The sequence below is a fragment of the Heteronotia binoei genome, chromosome 11 (genome assembly GCF_032191835.1).
Source record: "Heteronotia binoei isolate CCM8104 ecotype False Entrance Well chromosome 11, APGP_CSIRO_Hbin_v1, whole genome shotgun sequence".
Classification (NCBI taxonomy): domain Eukaryota; kingdom Metazoa; phylum Chordata; class Lepidosauria; order Squamata; family Gekkonidae; genus Heteronotia; species Heteronotia binoei.
In genome coordinates this window covers 47,214,438-47,238,109 of record NC_083233.1, presented here as the reverse complement: position 1 = coordinate 47,238,109, position 23,672 = coordinate 47,214,438, and the positions used below count along the sequence as shown (strand labels likewise).

The 23,672-nt window shown below is 47.6% G+C and overlaps 1 protein-coding gene across 10 annotated transcripts in view; it reads right to left on the bottom strand.

Annotated features, from left to right (window-relative positions):
* TAF1 (TATA-box binding protein associated factor 1) overlaps nt 1-23,672 on the bottom strand; it is a 41,604-nt gene that overhangs the window by 16,301 nt on the left and 1,631 nt on the right. For 4 of the 10 annotated variants that reach the window (XM_060250050.1, XM_060250056.1, XM_060250057.1 and 1 more), the window contains exons 3-30: nt 23,300-23,416; nt 22,384-22,503; nt 17,494-17,735; nt 16,674-16,892; nt 16,173-16,379; nt 15,870-16,065; nt 15,558-15,674; nt 15,152-15,319; nt 14,317-14,444; nt 14,119-14,226; nt 13,569-13,742; nt 13,233-13,406; nt 13,040-13,144; nt 11,668-11,868; nt 10,896-11,037; nt 10,140-10,270; nt 9,348-9,428; nt 9,070-9,219; nt 8,521-8,643; nt 8,255-8,430; nt 7,295-7,536; nt 6,635-6,848; nt 5,992-6,157; nt 4,911-5,122; nt 4,439-4,547; nt 4,128-4,226; nt 3,146-3,323; nt 2,277-2,348 (exon numbers count right to left, since the gene is read on the bottom strand). In XM_060250050.1, the coding sequence (XP_060106033.1) occupies nt 2,277-2,348; nt 3,146-3,323; nt 4,128-4,226; nt 4,439-4,547; nt 4,911-5,122; nt 5,992-6,157; nt 6,635-6,848; nt 7,295-7,536; nt 8,255-8,430; nt 8,521-8,643; nt 9,070-9,219; nt 9,348-9,428; nt 10,140-10,270; nt 10,896-11,037; nt 11,668-11,868; nt 13,040-13,144; nt 13,233-13,406; nt 13,569-13,742; nt 14,119-14,226; nt 14,317-14,444; nt 15,152-15,319; nt 15,558-15,674; nt 15,870-16,065; nt 16,173-16,379; nt 16,674-16,892; nt 17,494-17,735; nt 22,384-22,503; nt 23,300-23,416 (4,371 nt within the window). The remainder of the gene's footprint in view (nt 1-2,276; nt 2,349-3,145; nt 3,324-4,127; nt 4,227-4,438; nt 4,548-4,910; nt 5,123-5,991; nt 6,158-6,634; nt 6,849-7,294; nt 7,537-8,254; nt 8,431-8,520; nt 8,644-9,069; nt 9,220-9,347; nt 9,429-10,139; nt 10,271-10,895; nt 11,038-11,667; nt 11,869-13,039; nt 13,145-13,232; nt 13,407-13,568; nt 13,743-14,118; nt 14,227-14,316; nt 14,445-15,151; nt 15,320-15,557; nt 15,675-15,869; nt 16,066-16,172; nt 16,380-16,673; nt 16,893-17,493; nt 17,736-22,383; nt 22,504-23,299; nt 23,417-23,672) is intronic. The other 6 variants (XM_060250052.1, XM_060250060.1, XM_060250054.1 and 3 more) reach the window with 4 other exon arrangements.

The following is a 23,672-nucleotide window of genomic DNA, read 5'->3' as shown; positions in this document are numbered from 1 at the left end:
GTGATCTGCCGCCATGCTTGCAGAAATCTGTGGAGGTGGGTTGGTGGGAAAGAAGGGGGGATGCCAAAGTCAAAGTCCCTGTTTGGGATTCCTGCTAGTCTTAGACTTTCCCATCTGAGAGGAGAAAGAAGAAACCTTGGCTTTCCCTCCTGCAGTGAAGGAACTCTTGGCCTCATGCTGTCCCATGCGCAGCTTCCACGAACTCAGGGGATTTGGTGTGGTAGGTCGGTGTGGTAGGTCGATGGCGAGGAAAAGGCGCTCTTTGCAGATGGTAAGCCTGGGGCGTCAATGGCAATCCTAGTCGAGGTTTGCTCAATGTCAGGACCATTGGAACGTGCCGGCTTCCTGACCAACTTCGGGGCCGAAGTTGGCATCGATGAATCTCAGTGACCTGGTGGAGAATGTGCCGAGACTCTGGAGTGGTGCGAGGCCTCAGAGTGCTGATCCCAGTCTGGGTTCTGAGGAGGGTACCAAGGGTATGGTGAATGACAGCAATAGCCCCCAAATGGATAAGCCCACGGTCGTGGGTCCCAGTTGGGCAGAGCATGCGGACATCTAAAAGGGTCTGAAGTCTCCCCAAACCTCTCAGGCTGGAGCATCAAGGGCATCTTCGGTGTCAAGCGGTCCCTCAGCTGCGAAACTTCTAAGTCCGATGCCGAACTAGGATCGCCGCCCTCCTTCGAGTGCCAACCATTCTGTAGAATCAACCTCCTGGTCAGAGCCGGAAAGGGAGGTGTGCGGAACATCCGTCGGACCCGAGGGGCTCTTAGGTTGAATCAGTGAAGCAAGGATTTTTTTCCAGAGGCTCCCCTGAAACGACCACCGGGTCCTTCGGTGGCAGAGAAGGGGTTTGCCAATCTTGGCGCCTATTCTTCTCCTTATGTTTCCTGGGCTCAGCGGAGTGAGAGTCCCGGGCCCCTTTGGCCTTCTTGGCTGGGGTCGATGGTTCTGACTGGGATGCCGAGCCCACGTGCTTGTGGGGGCGGTCAGCTCCCTGGAGTGGTTGGCTCGGTTGGCTCGATAACGAGACTGGAACTGATGTCAATGCCAGGGTGGCCATCAAAGCACTGGTCGATGCCGATGTCGACATCTGCGGTGTGAGAGCCGGTTTTAACAGTGCCACCGAAAGCCTTGCAACTCAGTTTTTTCTCGTCTGCTTGGAAAATTTCGAGCAGTGATAGGATTCCATCCGATGACCTTCCCCAAGGCACAGCAGACAAAGAGAATGTCCGTCTGGAGGAGGAATTTTGCTCCTGCACTTAAGGCACCGTTTGAAAAACCCCCAATGCTTTTCCATAGACAGGGATGGCAGGAGAAGGGTGGGGGGGGAAACCCCGAAGAGTTGAAACAACTAAACTAACAGTCTTTTTTTTTTTTTTACAACAGGAAACGAAGAACGAAACAAAGAAACCCAGAGAAGGAAAAGGTAAGTGATTACCAACCGGAGTGATGATGAACGTGTATATCCGACGCGGCGGTAAAGAAGGAACTGGCGGGATATTTGCACCCAACGCATGGGCATGCACACTGGGGCTGTTGCGCATGCCTACCGGGGTCGGGCTGTAAAAAATCCCGGACTTTGGAGTTACCGATCAGGGATCGGTGTTGGCTCTTCATCCCATGTGTGTGAAGCACAGAGACCACGAAGAAGATCTGTGACCGACCCAAGGTCATCCAGCAGGCTTCATGTGAAGGACTGGGGAATCAAACCCGGATCTCCAGATTAGACTCTGCCACCCTTAACCACTACACTATGCTGCCTCTCAGAAGAAGCACAGTACATACTGGTTTGAATTTTCATTGTAGTTATAAGTTGCAAGCAAGGTGATGTTCCACCATTGAATTCTGCCATTTATGGAAATAATTTAAAAATCCTAAAACCCAGCTTTGTGATCTGTACTATTAGATTCTGCTTTGGGGGGGGGAATGTTTGCAATGTGTAGTAATCTGCACTCAGCTTCTGATGCTCTTCCAAACTCCTTATCCTCTAGTCCTTCTGGAGGTACATATGCACTGTCCCTCAGAAAATTACTTCCATCCCTCCGTATGCAGCAAGCAAAAGAAGTCTAAATAAAGACATTATTCACAACCTGTATGGAAATCTATTGGGGAGAAACCCAGATGTCTGTGAAAGACAAGATGCGAACTACAAATAGCAAACAGACGTTCAACTCAGCCCTAAAAATATCCTGAACTGAAAAGCCCCAAAGCTAAAAATTTCTTCTCTCTCCTGCTGGGCTGGCCCATCACCCTCCACATTCTGTCTGGCCCAAGACTTGCCTCTTTTAGCCTTTGATCACAGAGGTCCAACATTGACTGAGAGATCTGAGTCAGAGAGTGCTTTGGCCCTGCAAAGAAATATTCATGGTGGAATAGCTGATATGATCATTACATTTTGTTGACAGATTTAAATTTTATATGTTTAAGATTTAAATTTATATGTTGCTGCTTTAATGTTGTGAGCTGCCTGGAAGGCCCTACTGGGCTGAAAGGCAGAACATAGAATCAACATTTTTCCCAGCCACAAAAGGTTTGGTCTAGACAGGAACATCTTTACACATTCACACACTTGAAACAGAACACTCCCTGCAGTTCAGGCACCTATGTGGAGCCTGAAACAAAGATGGGCAAGTGTCCCAGGGAGTCACTGAGAACCAGGTGAAAACTGAATGAATGACTCTCCAGGCAAGGCTCAGTCTAAGTGCTACACAGCTGAAAAGGAGAAAGAAGGCTGCTTGAAAACTATTCAGACAGGAGATGCAAGGTTTCTCAGCATATTGAGACAAAAAGAAGAAAATAAAGAGAGCAGGAGATGTTGGCAGATGAGAAATACTGAAAGGTCATCAAGGAAGCAACTGGGCATCCTATCCTAATGACAGCAGGGGAAGAGCTAGAGGGACAACAAGGACAGAGAGGAATGCCCTTAATATTTGGCAGCCTTACACATGAACCCTTACATACACATAAGCCCAGTCACCCCCATTCCTCGCCCCTCCTCCTTTTTCAGTGCACCCAGAGAAAGCAAAGGGTTCTGGTTCCAGCTATCCCTATCAGTATATCAAATGAGGATTTTACTACTTTTAAAGTTTTGTTGTGAGTCATCTCCAATACAGGAGAGAAAATAAATCACCACAAAAGCACACACCATTATATGTCGCACTGTTCTTCACAATCAGCTCCACGTGTTCTCGGAACTCCTCACGGGATGGATAGAGGCGTTTGCGGACATTCTCCCGCAGTGTCTGCAGGTCCATTGGTTTTGTGATGATCTTGTAATAATCTTTGACAACCTTCCCATTAACAGGTTGGTGGAAGGGGTAAGTCTGAGGAAGAGAGAAGAACTTCTAATCTATGGTGCTAACTACACTTTCATCCTGTTCATCAGCCAAATATTGACTCCCTCCCTCTGTTGGCCTCATTGATGGCAGCTAAAAGTTAGAGGGAAGGAAGGATAACTCAACTGGAGATGGGTCCAGGCATGGTGGGAAGGGTGCCTGTCTGCTTTTCCCTCCTCCTGGTGGCTTCAGCCAAGATGCTAATGACATCACCCAGAGACCATTTCAAGTACACAGTCTATATGTGATAAATGTTATATGCAGATACTTTGACATTTTCATTCATTGATATTACCTTGGTTAGCACATTTTATTCATAAGTTAGATGGTGAATCGCAGTGGAGGACAGCAAGTTCTTTATAATTTCTGGTAAAATGTTTGAGTGCATGGGTTAGGGCGGGATATAGTGGTGAGGCACTGTGTGGTACAGGAATCTCTGCTTAACTCTAGGAATACAGTTTTGGGATCTAGCCACTGTAAACCAGGGTTCAATTTCCCATAGACATGAACAACATCTGTAAAAGGGGGCCGTTGAAAGTTGCCATCTGAGGATTACTGGGAAAGAAAGAAAATCTGGGAATTCATTAAGGCTAATGGGCAGACAAATAATATCTTCCACTTTTTAAAAAAGTAACCAAAATCTTGCCCTCAAAATTCCAACCACTAGCTTTGGGAGCTAGCTTTAGCTGAGAAGAATCAAGGATTCCTCAAGGTCCTTCAGAGATCTGGACAGCATATAGCTCTATATGCCCACATACACCATGGCTGTAGCTCAAAGGACCAAGCTCTTACATTGGGAAGATCTCGCATCTCATTAATAATGCCTTCCAGGACAGAGGACAGTGTCACCATGGGGTCCGTGCGCCGCCGGTGGATGGATTTGTGAGGCCGCTGAAAAGACAAATACAGCACAGGGTTCACACATGCTGGACACTGAGCTCATCAATACTTGTAAAAAGGCACATCTGAGGTTTCACTCTTCCTTTACAGCTTTTGCTTCTATGCAGTTAACCCCAATCCTGAGGAGGGCTTAAAATGAACCAGTTCCTTCAATGGTCTGCAAGGTAGAGAGCAAGGGATACTGCAATAAGTAAAAGACTTACATTTAAGTAGTCACAGTGAACAGTGGTTCCAACTCGCCGTTTCTTCTTTGGTGGAAGCTGCTGTTTTGGAAATTTCAGAACCAAGGACTTCCTGCGAACTTCATCCGCACTTTAAGTGAAAACACATAGAGACTGCATTTTCCACTATGCTCTGGATGAGACTAGGTCAAACGCAAACTTCAGAGAAACCTCACATTTTTATGGGATTGTTCTGGAAGACAAGGAGTTATACTTGCCTTCATGTGCCCTGTAACCCAACCACCAAATGAACTATTCATCCCAACAGCATTATGAGAAATGAGTATTCTTTCTATTTTACAATGGAAAACCAAATTTGAAAGATTGATTTGCCCAAAAGATACCCAACAAAAGATCACAGCTGAGATGGGATTTCAACCCAGGTTAGAGTCCAGCACCTCTGTCAGTGGAACGCTGCTGCACCAATCCATGGCACCTCGACACTCCTCCTCACCTCTCAATCAGCTGTTTCCCCAAGACAATCTTGGTCCCTTCCACTTTGATCAGCTCCTCATTATCATTGGGAATGACAGTCTTCTCCAGTTCCTCTTCCTGCTCCTCTGTCATAGCCACAGGATTGGATGGTGGAGCATTGGTTTGGTAGTAAAGAGGGCAGAATTTGTTGGTTCTCATATGCCCAATGGCACCACAAGCACCACATTTTAACTGCAGCCAAAGACAAAATGAACAAAAAATCAAAGTTTGCACCAGAAAAGTAAAAGTACAGAACAAATGCTAACAAATGTACAGAACAAATGCTAACAAAAAAGTAACATCAGAATTAGAAACGAATTTTGTTACAAAGCACCAGTCTTAGTGACAAGTCATTCATTGCCATGCGTACTTCTAGTCAAAAGTCATTTTTAAATGTCGAACATTAAAATAAAGGCTGTATCTGCATTAAGAAAAAACTGCATGAACAGACACACATCCAGGATGTGCCAACCAGTGAACAACTTGTTTGCTTTTGGCCATGAGACTGGTACATACTTGAAGAAGTAGATTCTGATGCATGGAAGCTCATATGGAAATAAATATTAGTCTCTGAGGAGCCACTGGATTCTTGTGTTATTTTGCAAGGATGGTCTAACGATTATGAGTGTGGTTACTGCCTTATAAATGAAGCTAATGAAGCAGATATGAATGCTAATTAAGCAGATCTGAATGCTTGTTTATATGCATAATTTATATTGCTTCTCCCTGGGGAGGGGGAAGGAACGCTGTCAAGTCTTGAACCTTTGCCCACCTGAAAACATGCTTGGTTCTCAGGTTTCTGAGACTTCAAGAGCAAAAAACCTTTGAAAACTACAGCTCAAAATCATCAATATTCAGGCTGGCTGGGTGCCCAGTCACCTCTGCTCTAGGGAACAGTTGTGCCTAGGTGTCAGTTTTGCATACAGAAGGCCACAGGTTCAATCCCCAGCAGCATCTTCTTCAGTTAAAGGATTTCAGAAGTTAGGAAAGAGCTTTCTTTGCCTGAGACCTTGGACAGTTGTTTCTAGCCAGCTGACATTATGTTAGTACATGCTTATTACCTTCAAATCTGGTCGTTCCTTCATCTTCTTGGGTTTTTTTTCAGGAGGGCCCTTCAGCTTTTCCTTCTCTTGGTTTCGCTTGAGCCTCCTCAGCTGCTCCTGGATTCGGCGCCTCTCCTTCCGCATCTCCTCTCGATGCTGTTCATCAAAAAGGGCAAACTTCCGGCTGGAAAACAAAGATCTCCACACATGCTTAACTTTCCACTCCCAGTCCAGCTTCATATGGCTTTCTGTTTTTGATCTCAGAACTAAACATGTGTTGTTTTTAAAGCTGGATCTAGAACAACCCCTAAAATGAGCAAACTCCTCATCTTGCAAGGCAAAGTCATCCATTTAACATTAGTTGACCCTGTTTCTCACCAGCCAAGATTCAATCCCCAGGGATAAGCCACAATAAAGAATGAACCCCTCAAACAAATTCAGATGTGACTGTGTAAGCACAACTGGCAAATGCTTAAGAACCACAGAAAACCACCTGGCCCCATCAGCCAAGCTTGTGAGCTCTGGACAGAGATGGACATGCAATGCTAAAGCAGGAGTTTTTCCTCTTCCTGCATTTCACCTCTCCTAGAGACAGTCCCACTCCAACAACTGACCATTTTCTAACAGGCAAAGGAAATACAGCACCCCACAAAGCTCTTACATGAACTCTTCATCTTTGGTGGTCCGTATCCTGCTGTATGCATCAATGACTGAGGGCTTGCGAACTGTCTCACATCTTACATATTCCTTCCCATCCTCATCACGAAACGTGCGGTAGATTTTTAGACGCCGGCCCGTGGCAGAGGAGTTGAGGCTGGTCACTGAGGCAGTGTCATCATCTTTATGAGAGCCTCCCAGATTGCTGGGAGCAGAGGCTGAAAAGACAACATAGCAGTGTTTTCTGAGTGGAAAACCAAAGTACAAAGATGGCCAAGTCTCCTGGATACTACTGCTCAGTGCTAAGGCAGGCCTCAGCTCTGGACTTTCAGGAGCCTCAGTTGCAAGAGGCAACAAGAACCAGACTCACATCTCCCGGGCAGCTTTTCTCAATGTCATTCAGCCCTTCAGCTGTGTGTCTTGTTTATTTACCTCATGTATTTGTGGCTACTTCTGTTCCACTCCATAAGTTTCCCCTTCCTGCAATTGTCAAGCCCCCTTTATGGAATGCCTCTTCCTTTACAGTTTGCTAATTAATCCACTACTGATTAGCATTCATACACAACTGGATGCTAGAAATCCTGATTTTAAAAAGCTTAAGCTGGGGCCTATTGCACCTTCCTCCCTGGCACTGGCTGCCCTAACCAGGCAGCTAAACACTCACAGAGTCCTTTCTTGTCCCGCCTGTCTTTCTTGGTCCTTTCCTTGTCATTGCCACTATCTTCTCCAAGCAGCATCCTCTGCAGCTCCTTCCTCTCTTGCTCCTCCCTTTCCCGGGACAGTTGGGAGCTGGTCTTCTTGTTCTGAAGCATGTTTTCTATATTCTTCCCCATCTCCTCAAAGTCACTATCCTCGGCAGAGCTGCTGTCTGTGTCAGTTGATAAGATCTCAGTCGATTCCAGAACCCTGAAACAGTGATAGAATCAACTTAGTTCACAGTACAAAGGCATTGAGCCATAAACACGAGAATGAAAGAATGAGCAGGCAAGCACCAAGCCAGTATTCAAGGACTCCTATGGAGCCTTTGGGCTCCCATGCAACTAACTCTCATAAACACCTCAAACTTTTCTCTCATTGGGAAACAGAACTCCCTTGCTAGTTTGGTATCCCCCACTCCTTTTGACTCTACAGCCAATAGTCTGATTTGGAAGAGAAAAATTGGAAATGCATATTTTAAATAAGCAAACCATCCTGATCAATCCTCTTATTGGAGGATCATTAATGCAGCTTCTCCTACGCTTCCCTGGGTTTAGCAAAAGTGCAAGTTATTTAAAAGCAAAACAAGAACACATATACATGATTAAAAATAATCCCATCTACTTCTCTACCAAACCCTCGGCTTTTTCCTATTACCTAAAACATCTTAAATTTCTTCTAGAAAATACATTCACATTTGGACTTCCAAATGTCTTCAGTGGGAAGGAATTATACAGTTGTGGAGAAGGTATCAAAGTGGTCTTCCAACATATCCTGAGTGTCAGAAAGTGGTCAAGGTTGGTGAGTGATCAAGACTGGACAAACAGGAAGATGTCTCCCCTGGGTCTGTGGAATCTCAGCCATTCACAGATTACAAAACCCAAACACTGTGGTTGGAAGAAGCAGGAGCTTAAAAATCAGAACTCACTTGTTTTGCAAATCAAAGATGCGCTGGCACTCTTCTTTGTACCTCTCTTGGTGTTCTGCCACAGAGAAGCGAGACCCACGGGCAAATTTGCTCATAGGCCCCTCACCTGAGCGAGCCTGCTCTGTGGACATGGTGCGGACAACATCAATCACTTCCCAGCGGGAAAGTTTCTTAATCTATGGAGAGAGAAATTTGCTCACTGTAAAAGGCTGCTGAAATTGCTTCAGCGGAAGGGTGGATCTAAGAGAGCTTCTGTCCACACACACCTCCTCTTCAGGTACTCCAAACTTGCGAAGAAGCTGCTTTGCATTTTTGAGAGACAGGCGCCGGAGATCAGCATCTGTTCCAGTCACCGTCTTCTTAACAGGTTGTGGCTCCTTGTCATCCTGCTTGAAGAAGAACACCACCATTCCATCTATTGGCTCAGGGGAAGAGCCTCAATGAGAAACTCTGGCCCTTTGGCCACACAAGTGGCCACCCCTCAGGGGATACTTGTGAGGTCTAGAGACTCCTCTTTTGCTCAACACACATTAAGCTGCCTTATACTGAAATAAGATGATTGGTCTATCAAAGTCAACTGGTCTCCAGGGCCTCATGCAGAGGTCTTTCATATTGCTTGATCTTTTCCACTGGTGATGCCTGGGACTGAACCTGGGACCTTCTACCTGCCAAGCAGATGCTGTACCACTGAGCTACATCCCCTCTCTCCTCTTGCCTATCAATAAGTGGTAGCAGCATGTCCTTCAGTATTTGCTCAGCAAGTGCTGCTGACCAGGCCCTGTTTCTCTTGTTCCCAGCCTGGACCCCTCGCCTACCTTCTGTTGTGTTGGCTTGTTGGGGATCTTTACATAGGAGAATCCTTCTCCACAACCAGTGGGATCTGCCACTCCAGTCACTTCCAGGAGACATTTACCCTTCATTGCTGCTATGAAGGCCCGAGTGGTGTTCCAAGGGGCTGTGCGCACCTAAGGAGGGGAGGAGGAAAAAGCCACAATGCTTCAGCTGGAGTTTCATCCCCATCTGACACACTGGTCTTGCCCATTTACTGCCAAGTCCTAAATCAAACCGTCACACTCCATGGTTTGGCCTCTACCTCATCATCTATCTTCATCTGGAAATCTTCCTCATTTTCTTCTTCGGGAGCAAAAAAGGATTTCTCCCCATAGCCTGCATCCTGCAGAACAAGGCAAAAAAAGGAATTTGTTAAATCATTCAACAGTAGCTCAATCAGTTCAAGAGGACCAAGAACAGCTTAGCTCACACAGGATTTATACACAAAAGAGGACTTTCACTCAGGAAGAGACTTCTGCCCATCAATCCATTCAGATACTGAAAGACTCTACTTGCTGTTGTCAGCACCACCTTTCTGTTGGAGGACAGTAGTCCCAAAGCTAGTCACAGCTGTCTTCCACAGAGCCTACTCAGCTCCTTTTCTACCCTCCTAGGAACACACTCAAGAATGTTATGAAGCTGTTCTCCCTAACTAAAACAGAGGTTGCTCTATGGCTATGAAAACCAAATCAGATGCCAAATGTGTGCCAACTCAGCTGAGAAATACCCATCTTGAGTATTGCAAAAAGAACATGGATGCCCTCCTCCACTCAGCCTTTCTGATCACTGAACCTTGAAGCACACACAATCTGTATGAATGGACTAAAGTCTGCCTGCCCACTTCATTCCACTTTACGACAAAAGACGTCTCTAACTATGCTTGTGATGAGCTAGACTTACCTGGAGAAGTGATCATGATTGGTAGTCTTTCAGTACCACAAATCCTCCTAAAGGTGGGACTGCAGGACTGAGCTGACCTTGAGATTTTTAAGCATCTTGCAAGCACTAAGGTGACTGGTAAGGCCAAGGAAGTGGATGAACCACACAAGCTCACCTTCAAGCGCTGTTCTGCTGAGATCATGCTATAATAGGCACAACACTGCTCCGGTGACACCATCGCTCGTATCTCCTCTTCTGTCGGCAATCGGAAATCTGGTTTCAGAACCCACCAGTTGGAATCCATTCCTGAAACAAACAGCAGCCTCCACTTAGCCATTTTAGCAATGCCAGCAAACATTCTCTCTCCCCCTCCTGGTCACAGGAGGAGCAAACAACAGGCACTCCTCCAGTAGCAGACATAGTTGAAGTGAATGAGTGATTCTACACAAATGCTCATTTAATGCGGATTAGTGATCCTGAAACATTTTTTGAAATTACCCTTCTTTATTGACACGGTAGTGAATTTTTCCCCTCTCCAACTCTTGGAGGCTTAATGGTGATGCACTACATTGTGTGTGGCTTTGACCATTTGTTTTTCAAAGCCATTTTCATTACACAGGCTTTCAACAGCATGAGAGGTTCAACTATTTTGGAACCATTCTCTCTTACACCAAGCAGCCATCTCTTATGGGATTTTTTTGTAACTTGATAAAGATATATAGAGCACACATTGTGGCAGGATGTACACAGGTATCAGTTGTGGCTTTTTTCCTTTGAAACACGCAAGTGAGAAAGGAGGGTGTCACTTTTCATGCATTGTACAGGTTAAAAACTGAAATGTAAGTAAAAGTAATTTCCTGCAGGCAAGAAAAATGATGGTAGCCTCAGTAGACCCCTGTGCCTTGGCCCACCATACTGGACCTCTGCCTACCAGTGCGCTTGAAGTCTGCACAGAGCTTCAGCCGCTTCCGAATACTGCTCTCTGAGTGGGAAGGAAAGGCTTTCTTGATGTCCTCCATGCGAATCCTCCGGGGTCGATCTCTGCTTTTCCAGAACAAACGATAGATGAATACCTAGTAGGAAAGCCAAAAGGAATGGCTGAGATGCAAACTCATTACAATAATGAGGCTGGATAGGACTAGCCCTTCTCTAAAGCAGACTCCCTACCCCCACCCCATGCCTTTTCTATTTGAACATCCATGTCTTCCCAACTTAAGGAACCATTCAGTAAATATCAGTCTAGTAGCCTGAAGAAAGTGAGCCGTGCTACTCAACTGAAGTGCAGGACAAATACTCTGAACCTGCAAGCCTGTTTCAGCTTGTGGGAGGAGTGGAAAACTCCCTTTGAATCTCAAACACACTAGCTCATCCAGCAAATTAACACAAAACTCTTTTACCAGCCTGTCCTCAGACCTGCATGTCAGAGGCAAAGTTATTTCTAGTGTGTGATGAAGGTAATCCAGCTAGCATGGCTCTTTTCCCATCCTGGCTAGGGAAGACAGAGAGAAGGAAAGAGCACCTCTGTGTGAACAAACAGCAGAAGCTTGAAAAAGGATCAGAACCGATTAGTGGACATCCTTTTACCAGGAGGAACTATGTCCTGCCTAGTTTGACAAGCCCTGCCTGTGCAGTGACTGGGAAGAATAGCCTGATCTCAGGGGAACTGCATCTTGTGTAATTCCCGTCCCCGCCCCCCAACAAACCTGCAGGAAGTCTCGAATATGAGTATTGGCTCGTTTGGAATTGGGACCAGGAACTTCAAAGAGACAACACTCCTGGCCAACCACAAAGATATCCACCAGCTCCCGGATGTAGTACCCTTGCCGTGTCCGGATAATTAGGAAGTCTGTTTCAGGCATCTTGTGCAGATAGATCGGTGCCCGGAAGAGATTGTTTTCAAATGCCTGAGATGAGAGACGTGGCCATGTTAATCAAAGACACCAGTAACAAGCAAAAGGGCAAGTCTTTCAGCCCTACAGAGGTCTGTTTTTGTTGTTGCAGTGCCTTGGAATGCCCTTCCCATTTTGACAATAGAAACCAAAACTTTAAATCCACCAAGAAACTGAGACAAGGCAACCATAAAGAAGAGGAGGCAGGATCCTTTCAAGTATTTAAACTCTGGCTCCAAGCTATTAATCTTCCCTGTCTCAAAACAATGGACCTGTGAATAAGAATTTCGGTTCGCCGCTAGAGAACACATGACTAGAACTGGGAGGAGTTTCCTCCCTTGCAGAGAATCTCCTGCAAGCTAATCTGCATAGTCCTGGCAATTCAGGGCAAATGGGAGAATTAATCCATTCTTCAAGACACCTTCCTTCCATTGCTGATGGAGAAAACAGTTGGATGCCAACAGTTACTCCCAATTCATCATGGTAGATTGTTTATTCAAGGGGACTGGTTAAACATATGGAGCAAAGGTCCATCAGTGGCTATTAGCCACATGGTATAGATGGAACTCTCTGTCTGGGGAAGTGATGCTCTGTATTCTTGGTGCTGGGGGGGGGGGGCAGTGTCCTGGCCCTACTGGTGGACCTCCTGATGGCATCTGGTTTTTTGGCCACTGTGTGACAGAGTGTTGGACTAGATTGGCCATTGGCCTGATCCAACATGGCTTCTCTTATGTTCTTATGGTGCTTTCTACTGCATTCTAACCACTGATCAAAATGGCCTACCAGTGCCAAACCAACTACTCTCATTTTAGTGCTTCTGCCCCTCTAGGACTTCTGCAAAGGAGAGCACTGCTACTCCACCTCGCTTCAATTCTCTAGGACTGCAAGGGGAGAGAAACAGCCAGAAAGCAGAGCTCAAACTATTTTCATACACTACAGAACTCCCAACAGAAACAGATGTACACGTGTAGAGATTCTCCACTATTTCCTACGTGGAAGAGTACCATGAAATAGCTCTTCAGGCAACAGGGCAGTATAGGTAATTTAATTCGAGCAGAATAAGCACATGTAGTTATCCACACTCCTTCTGAACATCTTTGCCTCTCCCAGTTTGCACTGGGAATACCCCAAAGGACACCCAAGTGCAATTCCAAGTCCTCAAAGAAAAAGGCAGCTGGTATCTCACCTGAAGCAGCTGGCCTGGGTGGAGAGAGCCTAAAAAGGGAGAGGTATGGCAATACACGGTCTCCCCGTATTTACAGTCTGGGGCCCCAGGATCCTTGCCTGGCTTCTGTTAGGAGCAAGACACAGTGAGTTAGAAGCCAGCCTCATGCTGCTGAAGCTCAAACCCAGACACCAAGCAGAAGCCTTCGACTCACCCGCTTGTAGTAGTTCTTGATCTTGGTTGCCATCCCCACTTGCATCATCAGGGGGGCATTCTCCTCACTGTACTCTGCCAAGATGAGGTCCCCATCCTTGCCAGTGAGATCCTGGGGAGTGCGCATGAAGAACATCTCCCCACCTCCAGATGCCTGCCGCTCCTGTTCTCTCATCTAAGCAACGTGCAGCAGGGAAAAGTGTCAAGGAACCAGAGATAAGTCAGGACCATGCACAACAGCAGGAGTCCCTCTCTCTCAGCCCCAAAAGAAAGAAAACAGTTGGGGAGGAACGGTCAAGTGAGCGACCACAGCAGAACCAGACAGCTGGAACTTTACCTTGGCTTTCTTCTTGATGTGCTTCAGTAGTGGCTGTACCGAGTGGGCACCAGGCTGGGACAAGGCTCCGAAGGAATATTTCTTTAAGGGAGGACGATGAAACTGGCGCAACTTCATTGGGCCCATGTGGGTGGGGAAGAAGGGCTGGCGCAGCTCCACTGCAGGGATAGAATGCTACACCAAGGCAAAAGACACATGCTTGTTCAGCACAAAAAAATGGCCACCGAGACAGTGCTGTGGCTTGATAATTTAATTTTATAATTGTGGTAGGCAGGTAAGGAACTGAGGAAAGAGGAATGCACCCACCCCAAAGCTCCTCTGTTGCCCAGGTTACCACATTCTGCAGAACCCCAACAGAGCAAAATCCTAAGATTTGTGAACATCCAATTGCAAGGAGGTTTTACCAGGATGTGCTCATAGAATCTTAGCCCATTCTGAAAGGCAGGTGACACAATTTGAGGCTGTTTCCATGGCATCGTTGTCACAGCGCTGAAGTTCTGCACCCAACTCCACATTTCCTGCTTGCAGTTGCTCTCCTACTAGTCCTAACCTGGATGATGTTGCCTCCAAAGGTTCCTCGAAGCCCCTGCTGCTTTGGATAGTAAAATTCATCATTGGAGAGATTCCATGGGTCCTTCACCTCTGGCTGAGACATATTCTAAATTTAAAGCATAGAGAAGAGGCAGTGTGAGAAATCTCCTCCCTCTGACCTATTCCTACCAAAAGAAAATGAAACCCTCCCCCAGACCTGTTGAGGCTCTTCCTTAATTACTCCTGTTTTGCCCAAAAGGATCCGACTCTTCTTCAGAGAAGATTCTTTCTTGTTCTCCTTGGAAGGAGAGTTCAAGGTCATCTCTTCCTTCTCATCAGGAATTTCTAGGAAGGAATAGATGGCAAACAACATGCATTCTGAATATAGGCCTTGGAGATCTCTATCTTTGCACCTACTACACAACCAAAACTTACAAGAATGGGTTAACTGGTACAATTACTTTTAAAATAAATCTTAACTGACAATGGGAAGAGGTTCAAGGGACATTCCAAGCATAAGGCGATGCTCTCCCCACCTCACAGGCTCATTTACAAGGCAAGTTCAGCCCCCCATCGCTTGTTAGTATATCAAACTATCCTCACCAGAAACTTAACCAGGGATTGGGGGGACGGGACAGTTTAACTGTCATTACTATCTCAAAGGAACCTTAGGAACTGCAGTTTTCTGAGGCTGCTGAGAATTCTATCAGAGATCAGCCACCTCACACAACTACATTGTCCAGAATTCCTTGAAAGAAAAGTCACTTCCTGAAAGGCAAGAAGCAGGCACCTCATTCAAGTCCTCAACAGTAGGGCGCTTAGGAAAAATTTTCTTCTTTATTGGCTTCACGACTTCTCTACTGAATATAAATTCAGGAAATGACACCAGAAAGTAGCTGGAAATCCAGCCAGCTAGCTGAACCTAATTTCTCTTAGGATGACCCCACCTCCCATTCATGCTGCATGCTCCAGCAAGCACTCCATGACTTCCCTTCTCTTCCCAGCAGCAGAAGCCAGCCAAAGAAACAAGCCGGTGCTACGTGCAGACATACCCAGGATAATATTTTCATCATTAGGGTCGAGGGTCAGAACTGGTGGTACCAAGACTGTCTCCATTGCCTCATCATCCCAGATAATGTTGTCCTCCCAACGGCCATAGACCAGTTCTTCATTATCAATGGGGAAGATGGAGAACCATGGTTTATCTTCATCTAAGAATGCTGCAATGACATAATAAAAGCACACTGACAGTGTCCAAATACACTAGAGACCTTGAGAAAATTTCTATTCCAAGATGAGGCCTGGCACTCTCTCCCAAAGGCAGACTGCCCTGAAAGTTCTCTACCAGTTCCTGGGTCAGCAGAAGACAGTAGCATTACAAGACCATCTTGCTGCCCAAGATCTTGCTCCATCTACCCAAAACTACAATAAGGATGATAGTGAAAGACTTCTCCCTACCTTGCTGTTCAGGGAGCTGCTTCTCTTTGCCCTTGGCAATGCCCAGGACTGCTGCCACACTGGGCTTCTGGACCAGAGGAACAGGCAAATTGAGTAGGGAGCCGCTGCGGTTCAGCCCTGACAGTGAAAGTTAGAGGGCATTCAACAAACTCAGTAGCTGTAAACCCAAATTCAAAAGGGTTCTTAACTGACTGCAGGCAAAGATAAGACTGCATTTCCATTTAACAAGGAGTCTGCCTTACTTAAAGGCCAAGGCTGCTCAGATCAGAACCAGCTTGTCCACAACATCTTAGGCAAAATAACCCAGAATACCTTGCTGGGCATTGTAAGCAGTTGCGTTCCTGGTCATGCTGGAGGGCAGCCAACCAGCCAGACTTGCTCGCTGTGTTTTGGTCCCCTTGTGCTTGATGTCCTCTCCGTTCCAGATTACATCATCTTCCCACTGCAGCTGGGTAACCATGAGGAAGTGCTCATCCGCCAGCAGTTCATCCCTCTCACCCTCAGGGTCCTGCAAAGGCAGAATGCCACCACCTTGAAGGTTTCAGAAACTCATCCTTATACTTGCAGAGAGAAAGAAAGAAACAGCTCCCCCTTGGGGACTTCTTCCCAACTCACCACTGGCTCCTCCTCCTCCTCTTGGCACTCCTTCAGCTTGAAACCATAGTCAAAGCCACTACCATCTTCAGGGATGCCCAGCATGTCATACCAAAGCTGGGCAGGCCCATAGCGCCATTCAGCCACCTTAGGCCTGGTGTCTGCAACTTTATCTGCATCTCCAGTAGACTGAGAGAACTTGGACTCCACAGGTGCCATCATGGTGATCTGGAGGACAAGGGGGAGTCAAAGAGTCAAAAAAGGGAGCTGGAAGTATTTGCAAAGGATAACTGCACCAAGTCAAACTTAGCATTTGTCTGACTGACAACTGGAAGTTTACCACCCAGCAAAAACCAGGCCTCCTGCTAGGAAGAGAGCCACTGAGGCCTGCAGAGGAGCCTCCATCTTGCCACAAGCCAGATAGAAAACCCTGTCCTCTGTCATCTGTAAAAACTTCTCATTGGTTTCCTGGAGCAGCAAGAGATCATGCGGCATGAACCCTCCCCACTTTCAGAGACTCACCTCATCATCTGAAAGGCACTGTTCCGGGGGTGGTGGAGGAGCAAACTCATATTCCCAGGGAGATTTGCCTTCCACACCTGTCTCAGCTGTGGCTTCTCCCTCCTGGATTTGTACTTCTTGAGTTAACTCCCGGTGCTTCTTTTTACGTTTCCTACGGGCGCTACGCCAGACAGATGGGACATTTTTCCCAGGGCCAAAGAGACGCAGAAAACGCAGCACCTGAGAGGGAAGAAGAGCTCAGTATGCAAGCAACAAGGATGTCAGAGACAAGGAAGTTCTTTGTCTCTCACTGCCATTCTGGACAATTGGAAGAGACTAGCTGGGAGGGTGGCCCTTCCCTTGACAGACTAGCTGGACCTCAAGGCTAAAAAATACCCTGGCAGCCAGGGGACAGCAGATAACTCTGAAGAGGAACATAGAAGCAAGTTTCCCACTGAGCAGATGCTGAGAGAGACCTACTATTGCTCTTGGACTTCAAAGGTTCAAGGAGGCTGCATCAAGGAATGCACCTACTGATCTGAGGCCTGACTAGGACCAGCCTTGTCTAGTTTAGCTCCCCATGCTACACATTACTTATGGGTAACTCAGGTTTGTGAGAAGAACTAGGGGATCTTTTCTAATCTTTTGATAGGAACTTCCAATTATGATACCCCAGGAGACAGCAGTAGATCCCTCCCTCCCTTCCCCTAAGGACAGACTGTGGTCAAATGCTTAGAGCAAATCCCAGGAACATGACCAGGACAAAACAGGAAGGGACAGACTTCCCTACAGAGCCACCTGCAGGAACCAGGCCTAAGATTCCCTCCTCCTGAAGCCCTACCTTGCCAGGCCTGAACTCAGGGAACAGATCAGTGACACAAGGCAGTTGCTTGGTGGCATCACGCTGCATGATTCCTGCAAGCGGCAGAGTGAGTTTGCCTTCCTTGGACTCTGCCTGTCTGGCTTCCTGGGATCCAGACTCTGATTCAGAATCAGAGGAGCTGCTGAAATCCATCTTCTCTGAGGCAGCAGAGGAAGGAGCAATGATGGAGGGCAGAATGATCCCGTCCCCATCTTCGGACCCTGGAAGAGAGCAGGCCTCTCTCAGCACAGGAAGACCATCTGCACTTCACCCTCAACAGCACAGAGCCAAAACCAGGGCTGTGCAACAGGGCTGAGGCCCATGCAGCATCTTGAGAACTTTCATTTGAAAAGGAAGACAAACAAGAGTTTTCAGCCCTTGAGGTGTTTGGAAAAGATTGGGAAACTTTCCATATCCTGTTTTTACACACACTTTTTGAAAAACTATGGCAGCGTAGCCCATTGGCCAAATAATACAACCCCCATGCTGCTGCAGCTACGCCCATGAGAACCCAAGCAGCACAGGATGCCGTCCAAGTGCACATCCAATCAGCACCCTCCTCCATGCTGGCTCTGCAGTACCCAGTTTCAGGAAATTGCCCCACAACCCCTGAAGTAGGACATGTGGCACAGAATGCTGTCTGACAGCTCCCTGCCATGTAGACTTAGAGCGAGTGCACACCTACTTTGGTAGAAGGCACAACACAGACAGAGCACTCAGCACCACTGGGCCAGCACTTGGCAGGTAAACGCCATAGGGAGAGCAAAGTCCACACTCCATGGCTGACCCCAGATTTTGACCCCAAAAGGTACACCAGCTCCTCTGCCAGTATCTTAAGGGACAGCTGTGCACACACAGGTAACTACAGCATTCCTCCCCAACCCATTTGGCCAGCAACAGTGGCCACAAGCCACAGTGGCTACAGTCCCCCAACCCAGCAGCCACGGGGTTCAGATGCTGTCAATCATGAGCATATGACGTCCATGCCTCAAGCAGTCGAGAAACACCTGGGGCTGCTGTCAAGGAGAGGAGGCCATGGTGTTTGCCATGTACTGGGCTGCTCTCATTGACAGCTGCTACGCCCTGTCCCCATGCTCTGAAGCTTCTGGTGGTTGGCACGAGCCACCAGTCAGAGTGCTGGGCAATCCCACTAGATGGCCATATGAATTCATTCATATGAACAGATATCCCCAAAGGGACAGAGGACTCATTCTCATGACACACAAGGGTCCAGATGTGATGCTGACCCAGGTGGGGAAGTGCCAGATGCAACCACCCTGAGGGAACTGACAATGACACTGGAGTGCAAGATAGGGGCAGCTGGAATGGTAAGGGCAGAACCAACCCCGCCAGGACAAAAGAGCAGTTCATTACAACAACGAGCCATTGACTGCCACTCCACCTTCTTCCCCCCCCCCCCCAGAGTGCATATGCTGATGCTACAGGGAGAGTCCCCAGGAACAAGGACACTGAAAACACGAGGGGGGAGCCTTCCAACACAGTACTGTCCACACAGCAGCACACAGAGGTGGGGGGAGTAAAGGTGCCCCCCCAGCCACAGGTACATACTGCACAGCATTGAAGTGCTGGGCTGGCCAACACACCTGGGTAGAGGGGAAGCTGGGATAAAGCACCCCAACAAGTTTATGCACCAACACAAGGACACCATGAGTGGTTTCGCCAGTCCATCCAAGGGATGCAGCTCCAGGGTCCATCTGCAGCAGAAGCCAACATACTGTAATGGGCAAGTGACCAGGTCCAGTGGCATTGGGGGCCCACCCCGCATTCAGAGACATGGCCAGCAGTGCTCAGTACCATTGATCAGGCATGGACACCCCCAGAGGGCAATTCCCTAGGAAGGTTCACTGGGATCACCCATTACCCAAGTGCTCCGGTGGGGTTTTGTTTATGCAAATAAGAGGATCATTTGCCCAACAGCGGCAGCTACCAGACAACAGGAACAGCCATTGACACAAATAAAGGAAAACATGGTCAGTTCCTGCACCTGCCATCCTGGTGGCCCATCCTCAGCATGGCAACCACAATGTTAGACACCACTACATGTCCCATGCCATGTCCCTGCCACTGGTGGCATTCCTGGGCCCAGTGTCTACAGAGCTAGGAGCATCCACTGCTTTGGGTGGATGCAAGGATCCTGCACCATGGGAGGATTGCCAGTCTTCATGGATTTCTGGTTCTCCCCATGACCCTTTTCTCCATTACGTTTTCAAAAGTTACAGAATGGCTAGCCAGCTGGTTGTCTGACTGACTCAATGCCTTTCCTTCTCAAATGGTGGAAATTCCTCGCTCCGAAATCACTGTTGTCCATTCCCCTTTTCAGAGGATCACTGCTTTGTGGGGGCAGGGAGCGGCTCCCCTGGGCCACAGCTGAGGGATGTCCAGGGGTCCAAGGGCACACTACTCCATGCCATTGACCTTGCTAATCCCCCTGATTAGCAGAGGCCCCAGACACAAAGGCTCCATCCCACATTAGCCCTGTGCAGGGCCAGCTAAGCCCATGTGCAGTGCTGTGTATGCAGCACTATGGGGAAGCAGTCTGCCCTGGCAGCATATGACACACCCAGTACTCCAAAGGCATTGCTCAGGTACGGGAGGGCCCAGGTGATCCAGCATCCACTTTCTCTGTAATGGGGTGGCCTCCCACCATAAGTGGATCACTGGTGCAATGGCTAATCACCATCTGGCTTGGGGGAAAAGGCACTCCCCGAGTGCCAACACAGTCATGTGATCACCTCTGCCACAAAATGTGTGCCTGGATCATCTCCTGTGATCCTGTAGCTAAGAACCTCAAGGAGAGAAGGATCTTCTGCAAGACGGGGATGCCACTGGGAGCAGGAGCTTGACCCTGGAGGGCTGGACCCACCTTCTTGCACAGAGCCTGGATGGTGGCCCTTATGCAGTGGAAACAATCAAGGCAGATGCTGTCCAACAGACAAATGGTGCTAGGTCAAATGCCCCCAATGTAGTCACTATGACAACTAGATGTAGAGCACTGGTAGCAAATGGATGTGGCATACCTCTGGAATGGGTAGCATGGGCAGAAGGGGGCACCAGCCTGCCGGCAGCTGGCCAGGCCCTGCAGAGAGAGGGATCAACTTTGACAAATGTGACAAGAATACTGGGCTACCCAGGAGTGTTTGGCCAGAGACCCAATCACCACATTACCTACCCCATCTCTAAATGGCTTGGTGCCTGACATCCACAGACCGCTTCAGTTGGCTCATGGCCATGGTAAGGGCATGGGGGGGCAGAACAGGAAAGAGGAATATGTGTCTTTCCACAGTATGTCAGTCTGCCTCCACATTCCCCTGTGTGTGAGTGTCATGGCAGCTGCCACATCAGATGGAGGCGAAGGCCGCCACCAGCCGAACTGGACCAAGGCTGAGAAGGTGGAAGTTGGTGGTGGAACATGCAAGCATCACCCTAGCCACTAAGAGCAGTTCCACCACCTCTTGGAGCCATGTTTTCTGGCACATGGCCACAGAGCAGATTCTGTGCTTGGACATGCCATTCAAACAGAGTTGACCATCTGAAGCACTGGAATGATTCCTCCGGCCCCACACAAAGTGTGTCCAAACCCTCATAGTCAAAGTCATCCCTTATGAGTGGGCAGTGGAAGAGGGTTTGCCCGGAGCAGAGGCTGTTATGCAGGTGGTATAATCTCCCATGGTGATGGAAGGCCACTGTCTTGAGGTGCTGTGTGGAAAGTGTGTGGAGTGCTCCTCCTGCCTGGCCCAGGTGCAGGTCTTGGGACATTTCACCCACTGCCATCCGAGGCCAGCATTGTCTTCTGATGGGCTTCCTTCCTCCCCACAGGCAACTCACAGGGTAGGGATGCTGTCATGGGGCATACTGGGACAGCCAGACATGCAGACCAGAAACAGAGGAGGGTAAAGGGACCCTCCTAGAGGCATCAGCTGCTGCCAAGGTGCTTCCTTTTCCCATCTACTATGCCTACCCCGGTGCCCATATCAGTATTCCCTGATGTTTGGAGCTAATGTCATCAACCACCTATATGCCCTGATCCCAAGAATCAGCAATAGAAGCCTCTGTAGTCCTCCAATCACTGGGCATCATGGGGTCCCCAGGCCCATCAACTGAGGGAGAGCCAACTCATAGAGAGGACTCAGTTTCCTCAGATGCAGCAGCCCTGCCATGCCAGACAAAGGGGAAGAGAAAGGTGGCAGTTGTGGGACATCTCTCCCTGGGCATGGTGTCATGGTTGTTAGGGGAGGATGGGGATCCTGGACTCTTGCTTTTACCTGCTGCCAATGTTGGTGGCTACATTGCACATACTTCTGTGTTTGGTCTGGTATCAGGTATATATGCCTCTGGCCTGAGGGGTGCCAGAAATTTCAAGAGTAAGAGCAAGGAAAGATTAGACCAATTCATGGAAGACAGTTCTTTTCAAGGGGTGTTAAATGGAACCGTTATGAGCAGGATCCCAAATATTGCGGACAAACAGCAGGAGTTAGTTATCAATATCATTATGCAGTTTTGAGTATCCCAGAGGCTACAGACAGAATATCAGGAGTATAAGAATCTTAGTAAGATCCTGCAAGATATTTTTATATTCTTAAAGATGTGCATGTACATGCAAACTTACTTCTGTGAAAGCAGTCTGACACTTTTGAAGGTCAATAATGCAACTAGTGATTCAAAGGTTAAACTAGTAGCTGAGCTTCAGAATGTAACGTCAAGGGCTGCTCCTAACAGTATTTTTTTCCCTTTCAAAGTTATGGCTCAGACGATAGCTCCTCTATTACCATCACCACCCAACACGCACAGCTCTTCAGTGTAACTCATGAATTCTTAGGCTTACAGGCCATTCCTGGGGGAGAGACATACCAGAGGCAGATAGATCCTTTTCATCCTCTTTTTTTGCTGGGACTGGAGGCGGGGGTGGTGGAGGCATCAACTTGGCATCGATGTCTTCAGAGTCAGCATCATAATCATCATCATCATCATCTGAGATGGACAAAAGAAGGAACTCAGTGAGCAGTCTTAACCTCACAGCACAACTTGGGATCATCATCTTTGCTATGCTCAGATAGCATGAACATTTCTAAAAGACTAGAGCAGTTAAAATCATTCAAGATTGTTTCCATTCCATACACTGTTACCAATCCATACATTCAACTATTTGCAAAATAAAAGCTTGAAACAGCAAGAGGGGACAGTAAAACCAAGGTACATTTTCTTTTCTTTTCTTTAATACCCCATTTATGCACAGTTTACGGAGCTGAGATCTCAGTCTAAGGAAGAGGATGGTTTGGAGCTAAGATCTCAGATTAACACAGAAGCTCTGGCAGTTTCAGAGCTAGGTTCAGAGACTGGGCTGAATCAAACAGTTATAAAATACACAATGATTCACTACACAAACCTATTCCTTTTGATTCTGTGCTTCTCATATGAAAACAATTTCTAGATAGTTGTGGGAAGTTAGAAAAGGGGCAGGGTCCCTTGAAGGGAACAGAGTCTCAAGGTGCGGGGGCAGAGTATGTAAGTGGGCCTGTCAATAGCTGGAGGGTGAGAAACCAAGAAGCCAACAAGGTGGAGATTGCATGTTAAGAAAGAGAGCAAGAAGACCAACAAACGATCTTTGCAGGAACTCGGCATCCCAACCCCTTATTTCCTTATTAAAGTTAAAGGATCTTACAGGAGAAGAACAACAGAAACAGGTCAAAGACAGTGCAGCCAAACAGCAGAATAAGAGGAAGCAGATAGACTGGACACAGATCCATCCACATCGACCACCAATTACCTGTTCTCTGAACTGGCTGAAGACTGCCCATTGCCTGTCGGTACCTGCGGCTCTCATCTTCAGCCACTTCATTAATATCAGAATAATCAACAGCATCCTCAGTGCTCTTAACCCAGCCTGAGGGGGGGAAAAACACCCAGTCAAACACTTGCAGACCTAACACAGAACACCTTTCTCTCTCTGCTCATGTTTGTTCTGCTTTGCACAGAGTAACTTTACAAGCAAAATCTCAATTGTATCCACTCCTGCAAATGCTCATGATATAGAAAGTCAAGCACATTCTTCTGCTTAAGATATCGAGGTTGCGCTCTTTCCGCTGCTTAGCCAGCACCTTCCTAAAGAGGAAAGAGATAGTGGCTAATTGATGGGTGAG